General features: G+C 53.8%; 2 protein-coding genes across 2 annotated transcripts in view; both read right to left on the reverse strand.

Moving 5' to 3' along the window:
* EFCAB12 (EF-hand calcium binding domain 12) lies at nucleotides 1-20,789 on the reverse strand. The gene is made up of 9 exons (XM_062200342.1): nucleotides 20,780-20,789; nucleotides 18,863-19,305; nucleotides 14,881-15,066; nucleotides 10,983-11,139; nucleotides 9,312-9,508; nucleotides 7,247-7,460; nucleotides 2,943-3,108; nucleotides 1,272-1,328; nucleotides 1-615 (listed from the first exon to the last, which is right to left on the reverse strand). The coding sequence occupies exons 1-9, from the start codon at nucleotides 20,787-20,789 to the stop codon at nucleotides 354-356; spliced, it is 1,692 nt and encodes a 563-aa protein (XP_062056326.1). The 3' UTR covers nucleotides 1-353.
* Nucleotides 19,217-21,655, reverse strand: part of MBD4 (methyl-CpG binding domain 4, DNA glycosylase) — a 20,893-nt gene continuing 18,454 nt past the window's right edge. The window contains exon 9 of the transcript XR_009866757.1: nucleotides 19,217-19,305. The gene's annotated coding sequence lies outside the window, so the exon portion shown is untranslated. The remainder of the gene's footprint in view (nucleotides 19,306-21,655) is intronic.

Here is a 21,655-nt window from a genome sequence, read left to right on the forward strand (position 1 = left end):
CACAGAGGAGGGTACAAGCTGTCCACACGCTGCTGCTTCCCCACGGGCACTGCAGGGTCCAGGGGTGCCATGTGGGCATCCCTGACACATTCCGGGGGGAGGTCTGCTGAACACCCCCAGCCGCAGGCTCTGGCCCGGCTCCTAAGAACTCGCTCCAGCTGGGTCACAGGAGGCATGGGGGAACGCCAACCTGGTTTATTTCTGAGGGCAGAGTTCAGGAGGGGGAAGGGGTCAAACACACGATCTCTCCCTGTCCACATCCACCCTCGGAGACACAGGCCCCAGGCCAGGCCCCCGCGCAACGCCTCGGGCTCTGGGTCACGGACGCCCAGGTCGGCGGCGCCTGGGCCGCTCTAGTCGATGTGGTAGACCTTGGTGGAATCATAGTAGGCGTGGACCATGTAGCTGTTGTCCTTCACAGGCCACCAGCGGTCGGGGTGGTAGGTGGCGGGATAGGCGTGGCGCTCAGGACGCACACGGCTGAAGAGCACCAGGCTCCCGTCCGCGATCACCGTGGGCAGGTACAGCTGCAGCTTGTCCAGAAGCTGACCCGGCCAGAAGGAACTGGGGCAGGTGTGCTGCTGGGAGCCGCTGGACCTCTTGCCCTTCAGCTTCCTGGAAAGGGGGAGACATGGGGGCGGGTACTGTCACAGCGGCCAGGCCCGGGCCGGGGCTGCTCCTCAGCACAGCACGCCAGCTGGGACCAAGACAGATTTAGTGCCGTGCTGAGAACTCCAGCACCACAGGGCCGGCCACGCCACAGCGCCACGCGCAGGTGCTGTCGTCCGGTCCACCTCCCCGGGGAGGACCCAGAGGCCCAGAGAGGCTGTCGTTGCCCCGGGGTTACCCAGGGAGCAAGTGGCTAAGTGCAAACTTGACTCGCAGTGGGCTGTCTCTGAAACCCAAGCCCTCCAGCGTACGCCGTCTGTCCGCCAGGAACCTTCCCAAGTGCTGTTCGGACAGCAGCCTCTGGAGCCAGCCCAGGGCTCAAATCCCTGCTCTGCCACGCAGGGGACGGTGACCCTGAGGGAGAACTGAGCTTCCCCGTCCGTCAAGTGGGTGTGCAGCTGTCAATCACCGCGCAGGGAGGGCTACAGAGGTCTGGGACGGACTGACGCAGGGACTGCGCCCAGAGCAGCGCCCACCAGCCGCTCTGCGCGTGCTTCACCGTCTCTCAGTGCTGGGCACTGAGCCCCTGGGGCTGTGCTCCGCCCCCCCCCCCCAGCAGGAAGTGTGCTCTCCCTCCCCCAGACTGAAGGACTGCTGCACACCTGGTGAATTCCTCGAACTCCTTAAAGAGCATTTTCTTGAGCTTCTTCGGTGTCTTCCTAGTGGAGGAGAGTGAGGCGTTTGGTTAGGTGGGGAGGCCACACTAAGGGGCTCTGGGAAGCAGGCCCGGAGCCAGCGAGGTGCGCCATTTTAGACTCAAACCACAGCTCTGGAAGGAGAATTTCTTCTTTCTGGGGTGAGGCCTGGACTCTGGCTCCAGGGGAACACGCGGCAGGCCTGGGTCAGCTCTGCTGACTACAAAACCTGGCCGACTGGGACGAGTCACTTCCTCCCCAGAGCGGAGGCCTCCGGGGGAGTCAGGACCGATGTTCAGATAGAAGTTGCTGCCGGATCTGTCTTTAGGGGCCCGGACTCCCGCTCCCCCTGCCAGGGCATAACCCAGCCTCCAGGACAACGGTGATAAACACTAATTTCCCAAAGCCGGGCCAGGCACACATCACTACGAGCTGTCTGAAGATCCCACAGATGCATGGATTTTGAAATTTTTTGCCAAAGTTGAATTCCATCTCCCATGAACTTTCTGAAGTCTCCTTGTACACCTGGCCTTGAATCTTTCACAGCTCAGTCTATGACGCAAGGAAGCGCTAAGGTCTCTCCTTGACCTAGGGGCCCTGTCTTTAACGGTTACAGCTCTGTCCAGTCTAAGGACAACATGCTCTTCCCTAGATCCTCACCCTTCACGGAGTTCATGGCTCGGAACCAGCCCAGCCACCTGGCACTGGAAGGCGGTCACCGGGTGATCAGAAAGGCCTCTAGGCCACCACCTGCCTGGCCCGTGCTCAGGGCTGTGGACAGGGCCCACCTGCAGGCCTGGGCCTGCTTCTGCACTGGAGGCCAGGGCAGGAGAGAAGCGGCACAGTCAACAATGGCAGTGACCGGGTGCTGTCTGCGGATCTGTCCTGTGTTTGTGAGTGTGTGGCCTGGGGGCAGGGGTGGGGGAGGACAGGGAGGGGAGGGGAGGGAGGGGATGCTGTCAGGCCCATTTTACACATGAAGATGCTGAGGCCAACAGTGGAGTAACTTGTCCATTCAGCCCAAGGCCTGACTGATCTCTACTCAGCACACCCTTCCCCAGCATTCTGGACACACGACCACGGTGGGCAGCTGATGGTGACATCAGGTGCTAGGGAGGGCCTGGGCCCCTCCCACTCACGGCATCCCTCCCTCCCAGGCTGCCCAACCCCCTGCAGGGGTGTCACTATGTTCTTCCACCTGCAGAAGCACACTGATGCTGCCACGGGTTGTCGCCTACTGCTCGGCCCAGATCTGGGTGGTCCAGGCTTTGGCCCACCCAAGGAGGTGATCTAAGAAAAGGCACAGGCTGGTCTGAGAGCCAGGCCAGGCCCCAGGGCCCCAGGGCCCCAGGGAAAGCTGTCTTCTCCTGGCAGCGCGAGCCTGCTTCCGGCTCTGCTACTGCAGAGTGGCAGGTGGAGAAGGGCCCCGCTGTCCTCGGCGGGCCCAGTGGCTCTCCGAGGAGAAGTAACCCTGGCATCTGCAGCACTGCGTGCAGGGGAGGGGACTGGCCCTGCTCCTCAGACACGTGCCGCAGGTGACCCTGGGCACAGGACACCCCAAGCACATCGGGGCGCCAGTCCCTGCAAACGCAGGGGCAGGCAGCCAAGGGCAGGGAGAAAGCAGATGTGGTACTCAGCTTGTCGGTCTTGTCCATCTTCTTGTAGCCGGGCTCGAGGCCCTGGACCTGGTGCAGCGACCGGTTCCAAGCGAAGGCCTTCTTGTCGGAGTAGTAGCCGCCGGGCTGCCGGAGTGGGCGCACCTGGTCCCTCTGGAAGATGATCTTGTCTCCCGGATACAGCAGGGCTACGGGCAGCAAGGGACATGTGTGAGACGCATCAGCCAGGCCTGGCTCAGACAGGGGCCTCTTTTTCTCTGTAAATAAATGCACATTTTTGTTTTAAATTTTTAACTTAATATAAAGAGAACAGATATCATGTGTTTCATAGATACAATTCTAATAAAAATGTTTTTTAAGTATGAAATGTCCTTTTCTTTAATTTTATACATATGTTCTTCTTTTTTTAAAGATTATTTTATTTAAAAGACAAAGTTACAGAGAAGAAGAGGCAGAGAGGTCTTCCATCTGCTGGTTCACTCCCTAGATGGCCGGAGCTGAGTTGATCCAAAGCCAAAAGCCAGAGCTTGTTCTGGGTCTCCCCTGCGGGTGCAGGGGCCCAAGAACTTCAGCCATATCCTCCTTTCTCAGGCCATAGCAGAGAGTTGGATCGGAAGTGGAGCAGCCGGGATTCAAACCAGCACCCATATGGGATCCTGGGACTGCAGGCGGTGGCTTTATCTGCTATGTCACAGCAGCGGCCCCTACATATGTATTTTTATTTATTTATTTATTTATTTGAAAGCAGAGTTAGAGAGAGATAGAGAGAAAGAGGAAGACATTTTCAATCTGCTAGTTCACTCCTCAGACAGCCATAATGGCCAGGGCTGGGCCTGGCTGAAGCCGAGAAGCTGGGACTCCATCCTGGTATTAACTGGCTTAACCTGCTGCCCCGCGAGGCTGGCTCCTTCTGTCTTGTTTTTAAGTGACACACAATCGTATGTGTTTCTGGAGGGCAGTGTGATTTGCAATGTATATGTACCTTGTGTAAGAATCAAATCATGGCCGGCGCCGCGGCTCACTAGGCTAATCCTCTGCCTTGCGACACCGGCACACCGGGTTCTAGTCCCGGTCAGGGCACCGATCCTGTCCCAGTTGCCCCTCTTCCAGGCCAGCTCTCTGCTGTGGCCAGGGAGTGCAGTGGAGGATGGCCCAAGTCCTTGGGCCCTGCACCCCATGGGAGACCAGGAGAAGCACCTGGCTCCTGCCATTGGATCAGCGCGGTGCGCCGGCCACAGCGCACCTACCACGGTGGCCATTGGAGGGTGAACCAATGGCAAAAGGAAGACCTTTCTCTCTGTCTCTCTCTCACTGTCCACTCTGCCTGTCAAAAATAAAAAAAAAAAATAAAGATCCCTTTAAAAAAAAAAAGAATCAAATCAATGAACGTAGCAGATAAGTCACCTCATACTTTATCATCTCTTTGTGGTGAGAACAAAGTCCTCTCATAGCTCCTTTGAAGCGTTAAACACAGTATCCTTAACCACAGCCATTCCAGCATGCAAGAGAACACCAGATCTCACACAGCTCTTCCTTCTATACATTGTCCTTATATACATTTTATTTTTGAAGAATTGTAGATTCACCAGAATTAAAAAATAGTGCAAACTGGTCCCTGGACCCTTCCCCCAGCCTCCCAGAAATGACAGGGCACAGTCATAGTGCGTTACCAGGAAGGGGGCACTGGGCTGTCCTGCCAGTGAGACTGGACGTGGGAGGCCTGGGGCAATTAAGATGGAGCTGGTGGGGCTGGTGTTGCAGCACAGTGGGTTAAGCCACTGCCTGAAACACCAGTATCCCATATGGGCACTGGTTTGAGTTCCAGCTGTTCCACTTCCAATCCAGTTCCCTGCTAATGCACCTGGGAAAGCAGAGGAGACTGGCCCAACTCCTTGTGCCCCTGAGCCCATGTGGAATCCCCAGAAGAAGCTCTGAGCTCCAGGCTTTGGCCTGGCCCACCCACAGCCGTTACAGCCATCTGGGGAGTGAACCAGCAGATGGAAGACCTCTGTCTCTCCCTCCCTTCCTCTCTCTCTCTCTATAACTCTGCCTTTCAAGTAAATAAATAAAAAATATTAGATGAAGAAGAAGAAGCAATGTGGGGGTGGGTGCTGTGGCTCAGCAGGTGAAGCCCACATCCCATGCTAGAATCAAACTCCAGGCCCAGGTCCTCCACTTCCAACCCAACTTCCTGCTAATGCACCTAAAGGCAGCAGATGATGGACCCCATGCTTGTGTCCCTGCCACCCATCATGGGACACTCAGGTGGAGTTCAGAGATCCTGGCTTCGGTCTGGCCCAGCCATGGCTGTTGAAGCCATCTGGGGAGAGAACCAGCAGATGGAAGTTTCTCTCTCTCTCTCTTTCTCTATGTCACTTTTTCTAATAAATAATTTTTTAAAAGATTTATTTATTTATTTGAAAGGCAGAGTTTCAGACAGAGGCAGAGAGAGAGAGAGAGAGAGAGAGAGAGAGAGAGAGAGAGGTCTTCTATCTACTGGTTCACTCTCGAATATGCTGCAATGGCCAGAGCTGGGTTTATCCAAAGCCAGAAGCCAGGAGCTCTTTCTGAGGCTCCCAGAAGGGTGCAGGGGCCCAAAGACTGGGCCATCTTCCACAGATTTCCCAGGCCATAGCAGAGAGCTGGACAGGAAGCAGAGCAGCCGGGATTAGAACTGGCGCCCAAATGGGATGCTGGCACTGTAGATGGCAGCTTTACCAGCTATGCAACAGCACTGGCCCCTCAATTTTTTTAAAATTGAGGAAATGTGGGGGCTGGCTTTGTGGCTTAGTGGGTTAAGCCACTATGTGCAGTGCCAGCATCCCATATGGATATTCACTCGAGTTCCAGCTACTCCACTTCTGATCCAGCTCCCTGTTAATGGCCTGGTAAAGCAGCAGAAGATGGCCCAAGTGTTTGGGCCCCTGTACCTACATGGGAGACCCAGAGGAAGCTCCTGGCTCCGTTACAGCCATCTAGGGAGTGAACCAGCAGATGGAAGATTTTCTTTCTCTCTCTCTTCCTGTGTAACTCTAACTTTCAAATAAATAAATATCTTTTTTTAAATTTAAAAAAAAGAGGAAATGTGGACACTCGAGAAATCCCAGGGCTGCACACGCACAGTGAAGGGCATGTGAGGACACAGTGAGAAGGTGACCGTCTGGAGCCAAGGCAGAGGCCATGGAAGACAGCAGCCCTGCTGACCCCTTGGGGCTTCCACCTTCAGAACTGCAAGCAAACACACCCCATTGCGTCAGTCAGCTGCTCTGGGGTGTCCTGTTACGGTAGCCCTGGCACATGAACATGAGGGCACTGCAAAATGGAAAATGTGTACTATGAAAAAAATTATGCATGGATTTCAACATTTTTTGTACCAAAATCAATAGGCTTCAACTCCATGTTTCCAGGAGCTTTTTGAAGTAGCCTCGTGCAGTCCCAAGGTGCTGCACGTTTAGTGTTTGCTGCCCGCTGTCTTGGGAAAGAGATGGCGGTTAGCCCTGGCTCTAGTCCCGCCACTGACCACATGCCCCTTGTCACTGCTGCGTTTTCCAGAATGGCCACAGTGATGTCCTGCAAGGTTTCCGTGGGAAAAGCTCCGCCCTAAAGGCAGCTCGCTCCTTTGTGCTCTTAAAGCACATGGAGAGTCTTGCCCATGGAACCGGCAAGTTCACAAACTTCCACGTTTGCGTTGCTGGCACTACTAAGCGGTTATCAGCGGGCTGGACTCCCCGGCCTGCACCCATCTGAGGTGCTCTCTGCCCAGAGGGCTCTCATTGGCTGGATAAGGAAAAATCGTTACCCCAAACAGAGGATGCGCTGGCTGGGGGGCGGGGGGGGGGGGGACCCTCGGGCCTGAGCCCTGTCTGTGAGCAGAGCAAGGCCTCGGCGGCCCCGACTGCTGTGCCTTCCTCTCTCACGGCTTCTGCAGAAGCTCCAGGGAACAGGCCTGGCCTGGAGAGGGGCTCTGACAGCAGTGAGCCTTTGCATCAGATCTCCTGCTTCCATCTCGGAGCTGTTCCCTTCATGCTTAACCCGAGGGCTCACTCACCCAGAACTCCGGTCCCTGGTGCTTCTGGCTCTAGAATGCCATTCCAGCTCGCCAGGCTCCGGGCTCCAGAATCCAGAACCCCCAAAATCACATCTGGGGAACCCAGGCCTCTGGGCCTTGCGTCCTGGGAATCCCATCTAGCAGCAAAGCAGACCGCTCTTCCTCTTCTCTCTCCCTCCTTCCCAGCGTCCCACCACAGGCCGCAGTGCGGGCCGATGCCACCCTCGCCCTAGCCAGGGCGCTCCTGGCATCCTGCCCGGGCCGGTCACGTTCCTGACCTCTCATGAGGATGTCCTCCGTCAGCGGGAGGCTGTAGAACTCGCAGAGCTTCCAGCACTGCAGGTAGACCAGAAAGGTGTCCCTGCGCGTCCTGTCGACCATCTCCCTCATCTCCCCAGAGAGGGTGGACGGGAGGCAGTGCTCGTCGATGCGCTCGCAGCCGCAGCGCACCAGGCGGCAGCGCTCCGTATACTGGATGGACGGGATCAGGTGCTGCAGAGAGGGCGCGGACAGCCGGGGCTGTGTGTCCTTCCTCCGGCCGGAAGGCGGGAAGGCGCGCACAGTGCTACGTCCACCTCCGCGCCCTGCCCCCACCCCCGGGCCAGGGAGGCTGCGGTTCAGGGGGGGAAATCAGTGCCTCAGTCAAGGCCACTCTGAAGAGCGCGTGAGTGCTCAGGACACGTGGCTCAGCGTGCACAGCCCGAACTCGGATAGGCACAGGGCTGCGGGACACACACCGTAGGGCACCACGCTAGTGCCGCAGCGGCATCTCTCGGACAAAGGCGCAGGGCCCAGAGCAGGGCACGCGGTACAGAAGACTGCCTGTGAACTTAAACTAGTGGAAGTCAGGGGCTAAGGTAGCACGGGGGAGCTGGGGGGGGGGGGGCCCTGCTGGGGAGTGTGTGGCAGCTTGCAGCCATTCATCCTCCTCCAAGAAGGAAAACAAAGTATCTTTTCAAAAATTCTAACAGAATCAGCAAAGTTCAGCCTATAGGCCAGATCTAGCCCCCTAACCTATTTTGTCTGTCTGTCTGTTTGTTTTTGAAAGGCAGAGTGGTAGTGACTGAAGAAGAGACAGAGTGGTTCACTCTCCAAATGGCCACAACAGCCAGGCCTGGGTGAGACCAAAGCCAGGAGCCAGGGTCTCCATCTGGGTCTTCACGTGGGAGACAGGAACTCAAGTACTCATCGTTAGCAGGGAGCTGGACTGGAAGTAGAGCAGCCGTTACTGGAACCCTGGAACCACTCCTACCTGGGGTGTGGGCTTTGCAAGTGGACGTTTATTCCACTGTGCTGCCATGCCCGTCTGCCTCCCCGTTTGTTTTTATAAATAAAGTTTTCTTGGCACATGGCCACCTCACACGTTGAGGTGTTGTCTGTGTGAGCTGAGTATCAGAGATAGAGACCGCGTGGTCTGCAGAGCTGGAAATGTTTACTGTCCGATCCTTTAGAGAGATTTGCTGACTCCTGGTCGAACATTGGACTTTTTCTTGCCATGGAAGTGAATGTAATGGCACTTAGCGTCTGTCCTTTCAGCCCGTGTTCACTCACGCATTCAGATTGGACAGACTTCAAGGACCGTCACAGCAATGCTGTCTGCCTCGCTGACCAGCCTGGCCGCTTCCCGAGGGCAGGAACTGGGCACTACAGGACCCGGAATGTACCCCGCGCGCTGTGGCAGGCTCTGGCTAAGCAGTTACTGGACGAGCTAACCCATCCCAGCGACCTTTCATTCCTGCGCTCTTCACTTCTTCTCACTCATCTGTGCAGCCCTGGACCTGTGCCAAGCCCTTGGTCTCCAGACACAACATCATAATTAAAAGAAAGGGTGGAGGGGCCACAACACTGGGTAAAGCTGCCGCCCGCGACGCCAGCATCCTCTACAGGTACTGGTTCGTGTTCTAGCTGCTCCACTTCCCATCCAGCTCTCTGCTAACAGCCTAGGAAAGCGATGGCAGACGGTCCCAAGTGCTTGGCTCCCTGCCACTTATGTGGGAGACCCAGATGCAGGTTCTGGCTCCTGGTTTTGTCCTGGTCATTGTGGCCATTTAGGAAGTGTCTGTCTCTGTCTCTTTCTCTCTTTCACATAATAATTTAAAAAGAAAAAAAAAAAAATGGGTAGAGGGGAACTGGGTCCTTAAGGGACTGATCTCATTTTGCCTTCACAAGCACCTTGTGAGGAAGGTATTATTTTTATCACACAGATGAGGGAGCAAGGGCCCAGAGAGGTGAAGCCCCCTGGAAGGTCCCCCCCCACCCCTGGCAGAGCAGATGGGCCAGCGCAATGGCTGGACCCCAGGCTGCCGGTGTTGGAGCCCCGAGCCCCCTGGGCTGGCCGAGTACCTTCTGCAGCCGCTTCCTCTCGCGGTAGCGCTTGCCCACGTCCTCCATCTCCTCCAGGGTCAAGGGCCTCGCCTCCGTCTTTGTGTCAACCTCGGGCACTGTCAGTAGGTCCATCTGGCGAGGCTGTGAGTCGGAATCTGCTTTCTGCGCCTTGAGCGAAGCCTGTAGGGAGATCTTCTGTCTCGCCGAGAGGAAGTCTGGAGTCGGAGGAAGACACAGAGGAAGGAGGGGCTCAGAGGGGGCCCAGCGGTGGACTGTGCCAGGCAGCTGTCTGACATCACCACGCAGGCCAGGTCACCCTCCTGCCTCCTTCCCACAGCTGGACAGAGCTCACCTGAGACACCTTGACTGCATCTCTCCCTCCCTGCTGTGGCTGCCCTCACCTTCTCACTACTTTTCTGATCCTCTGTCACCTTGTTTCCACCTAGTGGCAAACAGGACTTTCAAAAAGTATAAACTAGGATTACCTTGTTTCCTCGGCTTTCCCTGGCACCTAAACTAAAACCCAGGGGCCTGTCCCTTGGCCATGACAGCTGGCCGGGTCTGGGCTCAGCAGCCTTCCCACCAAACCCATCTCACTCGGCCTAGCCTCCTTGAAGGCACAGCTGCCTCAGGGCCTTTGTCTGACCCAGATGCTCAGGTCCCTTGGGCTCTCAGAGGGGTGGAGACCCTGCCTATGGGAGGACAGGGCCTCTGCAGTACAGCCTGTGGAAACTGGCGATGGGCAGTCTCCCGGGGAACTGGAAGAAGACGTTCTGAGAGTCCGCACACCATTTCTAAGTGAACCACACCAGGGAGGACAACCGTGAACTCCAGGGGCCCTGCCCCGTCTTGACCTAGGGAAGCACACCCGACACCCCTCCACTGCCCCTCTAGGGCTCTTCTGCCACCTCGAGGATGGTGGGAAGCCTCCCAAACACATCTGAGATGAAATTCCCGCCTACCTGGTGGGGGAGGGGTGCATTCTCATTTCATTGAGAAAAAGAGATGTGTCTGAACTCGGGGAGTGCGCTGGAATGCAGGGGAGAGGTTGTAGTTTTCTATTTTTTTAAACAACAGTAATGGCATAAAAATGTGAAACACAATACCGCTTGCATTCTAGAGTAAATCCAAAGCCAGATCTTTAGCTTCTCTGTCTCGCCTGGACAGATGAGGCCTCACCAATGCACAGCTTGCCACACGGAACCCCGTGTGTGTACAACCTGTGTAACTGCTCATGGCAACGCCACTATATACCCCTGACAGAATTCCAAAGAGGACTTTCCAGTAACTCCACACACAATCTAATTCTGCTTTGTGAACAACAAATTTCAATTAGCTTTTAGCATTGCGTTGTGGATTCCTAGAAGGGAGGCCCTGGACCGGCACCCAGAGAAATGCTTTGGGGAAGATTTGCCGTCCTGGTCACTGCTGCACCTGTCAGATGGGATGTGAGGATGGCGCTGCCTGCTGAGCGTCCTCCTCTGAGGACGGGGTCTGGGCCTCACGTGTCTGAGTGGACAGAAGTGGCTCCTCCTGAGTCCATTCTGGGTCTGGAAGTTCTAGAGGTGTGGCCAGCGCCCAGGGAGCCAGTGGAAGAACACGCTCAGGAGAGGTGAGCACTGCAGGAGCCCGTCCCACCCTTGCTCCCAGGACAGGCTGTGGAGGCACGGGGCAGTGGGGACTACACACACTCCCTCGCGGTGGGCACGGTGCTCCTCTGCTGGGTCAGGGCCCACTTCCTGTAGGTGGTGGTGACGATGTCCAGTGTGATGGTATTGTGCTTCCCCAGGGAGCCCAGGTAGATTACTATGTCCTCCACCTCCTGCTGCATCAGAGGAACTCTGATCTAAGGAGAGAACAGACATCTCTAAGGCAAACAGGCTTCCACCTAAAGGCCAAAGCCTTGTCAGCCTGGGCCCTACGCCCTTGTCGTCATCTTCTAGTTCCACCCATACCACTCCCAGCTCATGTGCCAGGTCCCTTTCTGGTCCCGGAACACACTCCCAGGGCCACCTGTGCCCTCGCCCAGGCAGTTCCCTCCTCTGTGCCTGAAGAGCCCTATCCCTCTTTCAAGGCCATTCCTACAGGCTGCGTCCTCCTCTCATTCCACCCTGCTGCATGCCCACGTCCAAGGCAGCACTCACCGCACTGGACCAGGAGAATGGGGGCCCACGCCTGCCGCCCTCATCTCTCGGGCCCACGCCTGCCTGCTGGGAGTGAAGTGGGAGCAGAGATACTTTACCACTCCCTCTCTTAAGGATGGGAGCAGCTTTGCAGGTGTGTGATGTTTTCCAGCAACACTGAATATTCAAGAAGAAAAGTTTTAAAGGAAATAGAGCCCTTCAGCTTCTTTAGAAAACAATAATTCTGGCCGGCGCCATGGCTCAACAGGCTAATCCTCCGCCTAGCGGCGCCGGCACACCAGATTCTAGTTCTGGTTGGGGCGCCGGATTCTGTCCCGGTTGCCCCTCTTCCAGGCCAGCTCTCTGCTATGGCCCGGGAAGGCAGTGGAGGATGGCCCAAGTCCTTGGGCCCTGCACCCCATGGGAGACCAGGAGAAGCACCTGGCTGCTGGCTTCGGATCAGCGCGATGTGCCGACTGCAGTGCACCAGCCGCAGCGGCTATTGGAGGGTGAACCAACGGCAAAAAGGAAGACCTTTCTCTCTGTCTCTCTCTCTCTCACTATCCACTCTGTCAAAAAAAAAAAAATAATAATAATTCTTTACTAAGCCTCCCTTAAATAAATTCAGCACTCTCCTGCTGCTGAGGGTTTAATATTTATTATTATTATTATTATTTTGGTCATGGGGTAGGAGTTAACTTCCTAAGTTTTTTTTTTTTTTTTTTTAATAAAACTTCTTTCTTCCTAAATTGTTCCCCTCAGGGGTTTTTTTTTTATATATTTTAAAAATGTTTATTCATTTTTATTTATTTGAAAGGCAGAGCAACAAAGAGAGAAAGACAGATATCTTCCAGCCACTGGTTCACTCTCCAAATGCCTGCAATAGCCTGGCCTGGGCCAGGTAGAAGCCGGCAGCCAGAAATTCCATCCTGGCCTGCAGGTCCTTGGACTATTACCTGGTGCTCTCAGGAATATTAGCATGAAGCTGAGTCAGGAGCAGAGGTGGTAGCTGGTCACAGGTATTCTGAAATGGGATGCAGGCAGCCCAACGGAGCCACAGTTGTTGTACCACAACACCCACCCACTAGTTTGTTTTCTGGTATGTTTTATTGTATTCAAAATACATAAAAGCATTTTCTAGAGAAGGCCAGACAATAAACATTGGAGGTTCTGTGAGGCACACGGCCTCTGTCCAACTACTCAACTCTGTCCCTGCCAGAGACAACACACAGATGAACGAGTGTGGCTGTGTTCCAGCGAAACTTCATTTTAAAGGGGGTAGGCTGCATGTGCCAGGCTGCAGACCTCTGCTATACCAACAGAACTCTGAGATGATGGAGATGTTTTTCATTGAGCAAACCACTTGCCACATGAGACTACGGAGCATTTGAAATGTGGCTGGTGTAGCCGAAGAAATGGATTTTAAATTTTACTTATTTGGGTGGGGTTTGGACTTAGGACACCCTCATCCCATGTTGGAGAGCCTGGGTTTGAGCCCCAGCTCATGTTCTGATTCCAGTTTCCCACTAATGTGCACCCTGGGAGGCACAGGTAGCTGGGTTCCTGACACCCACATGGCAGACCTGGACTCAGGTCCTAGCTCCTGAATTTGGCCTGGCCCAGCCCTGCCTATTGCAAGAATTTGGGGTGTGGATAAACAAATGGAAAATTTCCCTCTGTTTTTCTCCATTTCACTACTTTTCAAATAAATGAAATTTAAAATGTAAGTCCTCCTTAAAAACAAAAGAACTAGATTAAAATTTCCATTTTTGTATAATTAATTTAAATGATTAAATAGATAGTACAAATAAAAGTGGGACCACTGGGAGCACTGCTAAAAATGCAGCATCTTGGGGCTGGCATTGTGGCATTGAGATAAAGCTGCTGCCTGCAGTGCCAGCATCCAACATGGGCGCCAGTTCAGGTCCCGGCTGCTCCACTTCCGATCCAGCTCTCTGCTGTGGCCTGGGAAGGCAGTAGAAGATGGCACAAGTCCTTGGGCCCCTGTACCCGCATGGGAGACCCAGAGGAAGCTCCTGGCTTCGGATCAGCACAGCTCCCACAGTTGCGGCCATCTGGGGAGTGAACCAGCGGATGGAAGACCTCTCTCTCTCTGCCTCCCTTCTTTCTCTAACTTTGACTTTCAAATAAATCAATAAATCTTTAAAACAAACGCAGCATCTTGGGGACAGTGCTATGTGGTTTGGTGGGTTAAACTGCCACTTGCAACGCTGCCACCCCCTATCAGGGTGCTGGTACCTGACCAATCAGTAGAAGGATGGAGTTGCACACTCCTGGCTTCAGCTGGGCCTAGCTCCACCAATGTGGCCATTTGGGGAGTGAGTCAGCATTTGGAGGAATTCTCTATTCTCCCTCTCTGAGTCATTGTGCCTTTCAGATTAAAAAAATTGTTTTTTAAAAAGAAGAAATGCAGTATTTTGGGCCCTGCACAGATGTACTGAGTCAGAAACTGCATTTTTTTCAAAAGTACTTATTTATTTGAGAGAGATTAAGCACTAGAGACAGAAAGAGACCTGAAAGAAAATCTCCATCCACTGGCTCACTTCCCAAACACCCACAAGGGCTAGGGCTGGGCTGAGGCCCTGTTTCAGGTCTCCACCTGGGAGGCAGAGACTCCAGCACTTGAGCCATCACCTGCGGCCTGCTGCCTCCCAGGGTCTGCACTGGTAGGGAGCTGGAGTCAGAAGCTGGAGCAGGGAATCAAATCCAGGTCCTCCGGTGTGGGGTGCAAATGCTGCATTTTGACAAGACCCCATGTGATTCAAATGCCAATGAGAGCTTAAGAAACTCTAGAAGCTTCTAGAGGCAGGACTGAAGGCCCTGCTGTCTCTGGCTCAGTTCTGGGGTCTGAGAGGCAAAATGGCAACTTCCCAGGCAGCTGGCTCATGTTGGGTGGGCTCTATAGACTTACACAGGGGTGCAAGGTTGATTTCCAGGGTCTGATGTGGCTACAGGGAAGCCACATTTTCCAGTCTGGCTTTTTAATTTATAATGCTTGGGGCTGTCACTGTGGTGCAAGTTAACGCCCTGGCCTGAAGCGCCGGCATCCCATATGGGTGCTGGTTTGAGACCTGGCTGTTTCACTTCCAATCCAGCTCTCTGCTATGGCCTGGGAAAGCATTAGAAGATGGCCCAAGTCTTTGAGCTCCTGCATCCACATGGGAGACCTGGAAGAAGCTCCTGGCCCCTGGCTTCAGATCGGCACAGCTCTGGCCATTGCAGCCAACTAGGGACTGAACCATCGGACAGAAGACACACACCCCACCCCCCCGCCGCCTCTCCTCTCTCTGTGTAACTTTTTCAAATAAATAAATAAATCTTAAAAAAAAAGTTATAATGCTGACAGTCTATGCGCCCTGTGGTACTTGAGCTGGTCCCTAACCTGGAGTGGGAGACTGGGTGAGGGGACAGGTGTGTCCTGCTGGAGAGTAGGTGACACTTACTGCCTTTAGAGCCAGGATGAACTGCTCCCTGGTGATCTTCTGGTACTTGCTCCGGTCCACTTTGTTAAATAAATCCAGGATCTCGATCTTGCGGCTGTGCAGGTAGGAGTACAAGGCTGACAGGGACGAGGGCCTGGGCAGCCGGAGCTGGGGCACCATCCGGCGGGGCGGGGTTTGGAGGACTTCCTTGTGGAAGAGACAGAAAGTGGGGTGGAGGAGTGAGTCTGAGGGAGACAGGCCAAGAAGGTGCACTTCCCAGAGTCAGAGGGAATGGGAGAGAGAAGCTGAGCTGACGGCAGAGTGCCAAGGGCACTGAGGTCAGCCCAGCTGCTTAGGGCATTGTCATGAGAGCACTTCTGCACCCCAGAACACCTGGGAGAGCTTGCTCCTCTCAGCCTGTCCCCCCATCTAGATGTGAGAAGGGAAACGTCAGTCTTATCCTGGCACACCTGTCTGTGTCTGTAATGACACTGGTCTCTCAGGGCACCACAGCCCATGCCCTCCACAGCAGGTGGGGCCTCCTGCCTGGAACACCTTGCCCTTTTTCTCTATCTGTCCAAATTCTCTGCCTGCTCCACTTCCAGGGTAAGGGGATTATTTTGTAATGAAACTACTCCCGTACCTCTGTGCAATGCTGGACAGTTTCCAAAGGGACTCCCTGGTCCCCAGCTCATGGCCACTCTGTGCGTATGGAGTGTTGTGGACCCCCCTTTATGGGTGGCCCAAGCAGGCAGGAGGGTCACTACTTGGCTTATGTCTGCCTCCTCCAGAACACTGAAGACCTCATGAGCAAGAACACATCTTATTTCACCAGGCACCCGCGTCTCCAATGCTTGTATCTCACAAAATCCCAGGCCCTGGGCAGGCAACCAGTAGTTGTTTGCTGCGTGACTTAGTGATGCTATGAATTAGCTATTACTTTATCTGCTGACAAATGAGAAATCAGGCTCAGAGAGGTGAAGTGACGTTCCTGGGATCACACAGCAGGTGAGCAGTCGGGCTGGGTTTCGACCCTCAGTTCTCTGCTTATTCACAGACACTGCTGCTGGCAGAAAGGGGTGGGTTAGATCTTGGAGAGTCAGATTTTGGCTATGATAACAGCAAGAACCGAACCTCAAGTTTCTCAGCCAACCAACCCAAATGTCTCCAGAAAGATGACCGTGATCATGAAAATGGCAAACATCTATTGAGGGCTCTCTATGTTCCTGCTAGCTGAGGCACCTTATATGAATTAGTTATTTGGATGTCACAGCGACCCCTAGAGGTAGGCACCATGGTTACCCCTACTTTACTGATGAGGGAAGTAGCAGCGTTGTATTTCAGTTCAAGGTATCTGACCCCGCATTCCAACTGGAATCAGAAGTTTCAGTGGTTGTACCACAACCTAGAGACGAGGAGTTGGTGCTGACTCGGTCATCTCCTGTCTCCATGGGTGTGACAAAGTGTTGGCCTCCCTGAGCTCGTTTCCATGTCTGCCAAAAGAAGATTTTCCTTCTCCCAACCTCACCATTGTGACCTTCCCAACAGCCAGGTGGGCACCAGTGTGGCACATAGAGCAAATGAACAGTGAGGATTTGTATTTTATTTTTTAAAGAAACGTATTATTTGAAAGACAGAGCTAGAGAGAGAAAGAGAGAGGGAAGGAGGGAGGGAGAGAAAGAGAGAGAGAGAGAGAGAGAACACAGAGGGAGAGAGAGGTAAAAGAGAGAGAGAGAAGGCAAAAGAGAGCGAGCTTCCATCTGCTGGTTCACTTCATAAATGGCTGCAAGGTGCCAGGCTGAAGCCAGGAGCTTGGAACTCCATCCAGGGCTCCCATGTGAGAAGCAGGGGCCCTGGTACTTGGGCCATCTTCTGCTGCTTTCCCAGGTGCATTAGCTAGGAGCTGGAGTGGAAGTGGAGCAGCTGCATCATATGAGATGCAAGCTGCAGGCAGTGGCTTAACCCACAGGGGCTTAACTGGCCCCAACAATGAGTATTTTTAAACATCCAAAAAACAAGATGGACTGGGGGGATGGCGCTGTGCCGTAGTGGGTAAAGACACTGCCTGCAATGGTGGCATCCCATATGGGCGCCATATGAGTCCTGGAGGCGCCGCGTCCGATCCAGCTCCCTGCTAAATGAGTCTGGGAGAGCAGTAGAAGCTGGCCTAAGTCCTTGGGCCCCTGCACCCACGTGGGAGACCCAGAGGAGGCTCCTGGCTCCTGGCTTTGGATCGGCTTGGCTCTAGCAGTTGCAGCCACTTAGGGAGTGAATCAGCAGATGGATGATCTCTCTCTCTGCCTCTGCCTCTCTGTACTCTGCCTTTCCAATAAATAAATAAATCCATCCACAAATTCGTCAAGTAAACAAACACATATATCCACAAATTCTTCAACTCTTCTCCTTCTGCGATGGCACCTTCTTCCCTTTCCATTACAAGTGGGAGTACTCAGTGACTCATTCCTAAAGACAATGTACCTGGGCCAGTGCTGTGGCACAGTGGGTAAAGCCTCCGCCTGTGCCTCCAGCATCCTATACGGGCACTGGCTGACTCCTATATGAGTCCTGGCTTCTTTCTTCGGATACGGCTCCCTGCTAATGTGCCTGGGAAAGCAGTGGAAGATGGCCCGAGAGCTTGGGCCCCTGCACCCACGGGAGACCTGGAAGAAGCCCCTGGTTCCTGGCTTTGGATAGGCCCACTTCTAGCTGTTATGGCCATTTGGGGAGTGAACCAGTGGATGGAAGATCTCTCTATCTCTCGCTCTCTCTGTCTGTTTACTCTGCCTCTCAGATAGATAAATAAATCTTCAAAAAAATCTTCAAAATAGAATGTGGCAGAAGTAATAGTGTGAAGCTTCTAAAACAGAATCTCGGAGGCTCGGTTATAAAAGGCATAGCATGGTGGGCAATGGTTGCAGCGGTTAAGATGCCGGCTGCAACACCCACATCCCAAATTGGAGGGCCTGGGTTCAAGTCCTGGACCCATCCCTGCTTCCTGCTAATGCACACCCTGGGAGGTGGCAGGTGATGGCTCAAGTAGTTGGGTCCCTGCCACCCATGCAGGAAACCCAGACTGAGTTCTGGACTTCTGGCTTTGGCCCAGCCCAGCCCCAGCTGTTGCTGGCATTTGGAGAATGCATTAGCAAGTGGTAAATAATTTTCTTTTTTTTTTTTAAGATTTATTTATTTATTTGAAAGTCATAGTTACAGAGAGAGAGGGAAAGAGAAAGAGAGAACGAGATCTTCCATCCACTGGTTCACTCTCCAGATGGTTCCAACAGCCATGTCTGGGCCAGGGTGAGCCAGGAGCTTCATGTGGGTCTCCCATGTGGGTGGCAGGAGCCCAAGCACTTGGGCCATCTTCCACTGCTTTTCCTAGGCCATTAGCAGGCGGCTGGATTAGCGGGAGATCCAGTGCCCATATGGGATGCCAGTGTTTCAGGCAGTGGCTTTACCTGCTATGCTACAACACCAGCTCCCTGCCTCTGTCTTTCAACTAGTTTTTTTTTTTGCCCCAAAAAGACATTGCTGCCTTCTCCTTGCTCTCTTTCCTAGACTGTTCCCAGTAGGGCAGCCAGCAGCCATGCCGTGAGGACACTCAATCAGAGCGATGCATGTGGAGGAGTTGAGGTCTCCTGCCGGCAGAGGTGAGTGAGCCAGCTTGGCAGCAGATCCTCCTGCCCTGGTTGAGACCTCAGATGACTGTGGTTCAGGCCGACGTCTGGACTGAAGCCTCGTGAGACACTGAACCACAGCTACCCTGCTCCGCTGCTCCCAGACCCCAGCGTCTCAGGAACTGTGTGTAGTAATAAATATGTGTTGCTTTAAGACACTTTGGGGTATTTGTTAAGCAGCAACAGGTAACCAATACGCCTCCTTTTGGGGCCTCTGCTTACTCTTCTCTGAAATGGGGTGAGCCATTCCCTTCCCACCTAACCCAAAGGAACACAAAGACAGCATGTCCCTAAAACGCTATCTTCATCCGGCCGATGGGGCTGCTTACCTTGACGGTCCTGATAAGGGTCAAGTGGTCCCCCAGCCGAGCAGCCTGCTCCTCACGGACCTTGTTCAGCGCCTTGGCCTCCACAGGCGTGACACTGGGCTTGTTCTCCAGCCACCTCTTTAAGTCACCAAAGGACTCTAGCTCCTTCTTCAGCGTCAGCTTCTTGCTCAGCCAGGTCTTCCAGTCCTCCTGCGGCTCCTGGATGTCTTCAGCTTCCAGGGCTTTGCAGCGGGGGGCGGGCTGTGGAGGAGCGTGGGGCTGCGGTGTGGCATGGGTGGGCCCCCGGTCCTGCTTGCCAGGCACGATAATGATTCGCCGGCGGCTCTGAGGCAGGTGAAAGTCCTTCTGCTTGAACTGCTTGAAGCAGTGGGCGGTGACCGGTTCAAGATTGAAGACAGGCACCTTGCTGGTGTTTTCATTTTCGACTGAAGAGTGGTAGAACACTGGGGGAAGAGGGTTAAAAGGCGAGTTTCTTTCCAGAAAAGGAGCCAGGAAGGGAAAATGCATTAGCGTCAGGCTGCCAGGACCCTGGGGTGCCAGGCTTTATCACTGCCTCGCTGTAATGGGGAAGACAATTTCATGTGATGTGTCTGGGCACGCCCCACAGCAGGCACCAAGCTAAGTGCTTTAGGAACTTCCTCCTACTTCATTCTCTCCACCTGCAGCTCCCAACTCTTCCAACTGGCCATGAGGATGAACTTGAAAAATGCCAATCTGATCTTGTCTGATCATCCAGGCCACATAGCATCAAGAGCAGACGCTTGGGAATGGCACTGCGGTGTAGCAGGTAAAGCTGCTGCCTGGGGCGCCGGCATCCCATATGGGCACCAGTTCTAGTCCCAGCTGCTCCACTTCCGATCCAACTCCCTGCTAAACAGAAGATGGCCCGAGTACTTGAACCCCTGCACCCATGTGGAGACTCAGAAGCAGCTCTGGGCTCCTGGCTTTGGCCTTGGCTTTGGCCCAGTTCCAACAGGTGCAGCCATTTGGGGAGTGAACTAGCGAATAGATAATCTCTCTGTCTCTTTCTCTCTGAAACTCTGATTTTCAAATAAATAAATAAATCTTTAAAAAAAAAAAAAAGCAGACATTTAGGAGCCGGAATGTTCAAATCTGAGCCCTGGCACTGCCACTTACTTACTGATTGTGTGATTTGGGGTAAGTCACTTGACCTCTCTGTGTCTTAGTGTTTCCATCTGTAAAATGGGAATAATGCATGGCAATGCTTGGAATCAATTATTAGAGTTACTTTGTATAAATAAATTAGCCATTTTCAATATGCCCACCCTTCACTCATTAAAAAAATTGTTTATTAGCTGGCGCCATGGCTTAACAGGCTAATCCTCCACCTTGCGGCATCGGCACACCGGGTTCTGGTCCCGGTTGGGGTGCCGGATTCTATCCTGGTTGCCCCTCTTCCAGGCCAGCTCTCTGCTATGGCCCGGGAAGGCAGTGGAGGATGGCCCAAGTCCTTGGGCCCTGCACCCGCATGGGAGACTGGGAGAAGCGCCTGGCTCCTGGCTTCGGATCAGCGAGATGCACCAGCCGCAGCGGCCATTGGAGAGTGAACCAACGGCAAAAAGGAAGACCTTTCTCTGTTTCTCTCTCTCTCACTATCCACTCTGCCTGTCAAAAAAAAAAAAATGTTTATTTTCATCTACTTCAGAGGTGGAGTGAGACAGGGTGGTCTTCTTCCATCACTTTCTGTGACATGAACTTCTCTACTTCACATGGGGGCACCTCACCCTGCTGCAAATGTCCCTGTCAACCCAGAATTTGCTTCCCTGGAATTTCTACCAAATGGTCCTACCGAGTCCTCCCCACTGATGCCCCCAAAATATGCTTGGCCCCTCTTTTTCTGAGACAGAATGGAGGTGTCTCAAACAATTCCACTCTTCCTTGGCTTCTGATCCAAACCCCTCCCCATGTCGCGTCCTCACTGGCTGCTGCTCCTGCCTATCCAGTCATTAGTGCCTTCCAGACGTACACTCAGGCTCTCTGCGCTCTCTAATCTACCTCCTCTCCTCTGGTTTCTATGGCTCTCTTTACACTGAGGACACTCAGATCAACCTTTATGACTTAGATTTAGCTCCAGTTTCACACATCCTGTTACTCCTAAAACATCTCCGTTTGGGCGGCTTTCCAGGATTTTTTTTTTTTTTTTTTTTTTTTTGACAGGCAGAGTGGACAGTGAGAGAGAGACAGAGAGAAAGGTCTTCCTTTTGCCGTTGGTTCACCCTCCAATGGCCGCCGCACCGCGCTGATCCGATGGCAGGAGCCAGGTGCTTCTCCTGGTCTCCCATGGGGTGCAGGGCCCAAGGACTTGGGCCATCCTCCACTGCACTCCCTTGGCCACAGCAGAGAGCTGGCCTGGCTTTCCATGATCTTAACCTCAACCTACTAAAAATGAACCTGTGTCCAGTTTCCAGTCCCCGCCTAACCAGTCCTTCAGGTAGGAGCCCCATCCCTGTGAACGGCACCTCATCCATCAGGTCCCCCTCGCTCCCAACAGGAGCTTTATCTCTGACAGCTCCTTCCATGGCCCCAGCTCCATCAGCCCACAAATCCTTGCAGTCCCCTACTGCCTGGCCCCTCCTCCCCACCTCCAAGCAGCCTGAGTATTTCACTGGGGCCCCAACCAGGTTCCTGGGTGAGGCAGCCAGTGCTCTGGCTTGCCCTGTTTCCTCACTGGACATGGATGAGTGTGGTACTGGAGAAGTGTGACAACTCCAGTCTTGAGCTTGATGGCCCCAGACCTCCTGTCTCCCCACACCCAACATTCTGAGACTGGCA

Source organism: Lepus europaeus, chromosome 9, assembly GCF_033115175.1.
Source record: "Lepus europaeus isolate LE1 chromosome 9, mLepTim1.pri, whole genome shotgun sequence".
Classification (NCBI taxonomy): Eukaryota; Metazoa; Chordata; class Mammalia; order Lagomorpha; family Leporidae; genus Lepus; species Lepus europaeus.

Coding starts and splice junctions, on each gene's coding strand:
- EFCAB12 (XM_062200342.1), bottom strand. Junction 15,067..18,862: donor CCCTTATCAGGACCGTCAAG/GTAAGCAGCCCC, acceptor CTCTTCCACAAG/GAAGTCCTCCAAACCCCGCC. Junction 3,109..7,246: donor GGAGGACATCCTCATGAGAG/GTCAGGAACGTG, acceptor TGCTGCCCGTAG/CCCTGCTGTATCCGGGAGAC.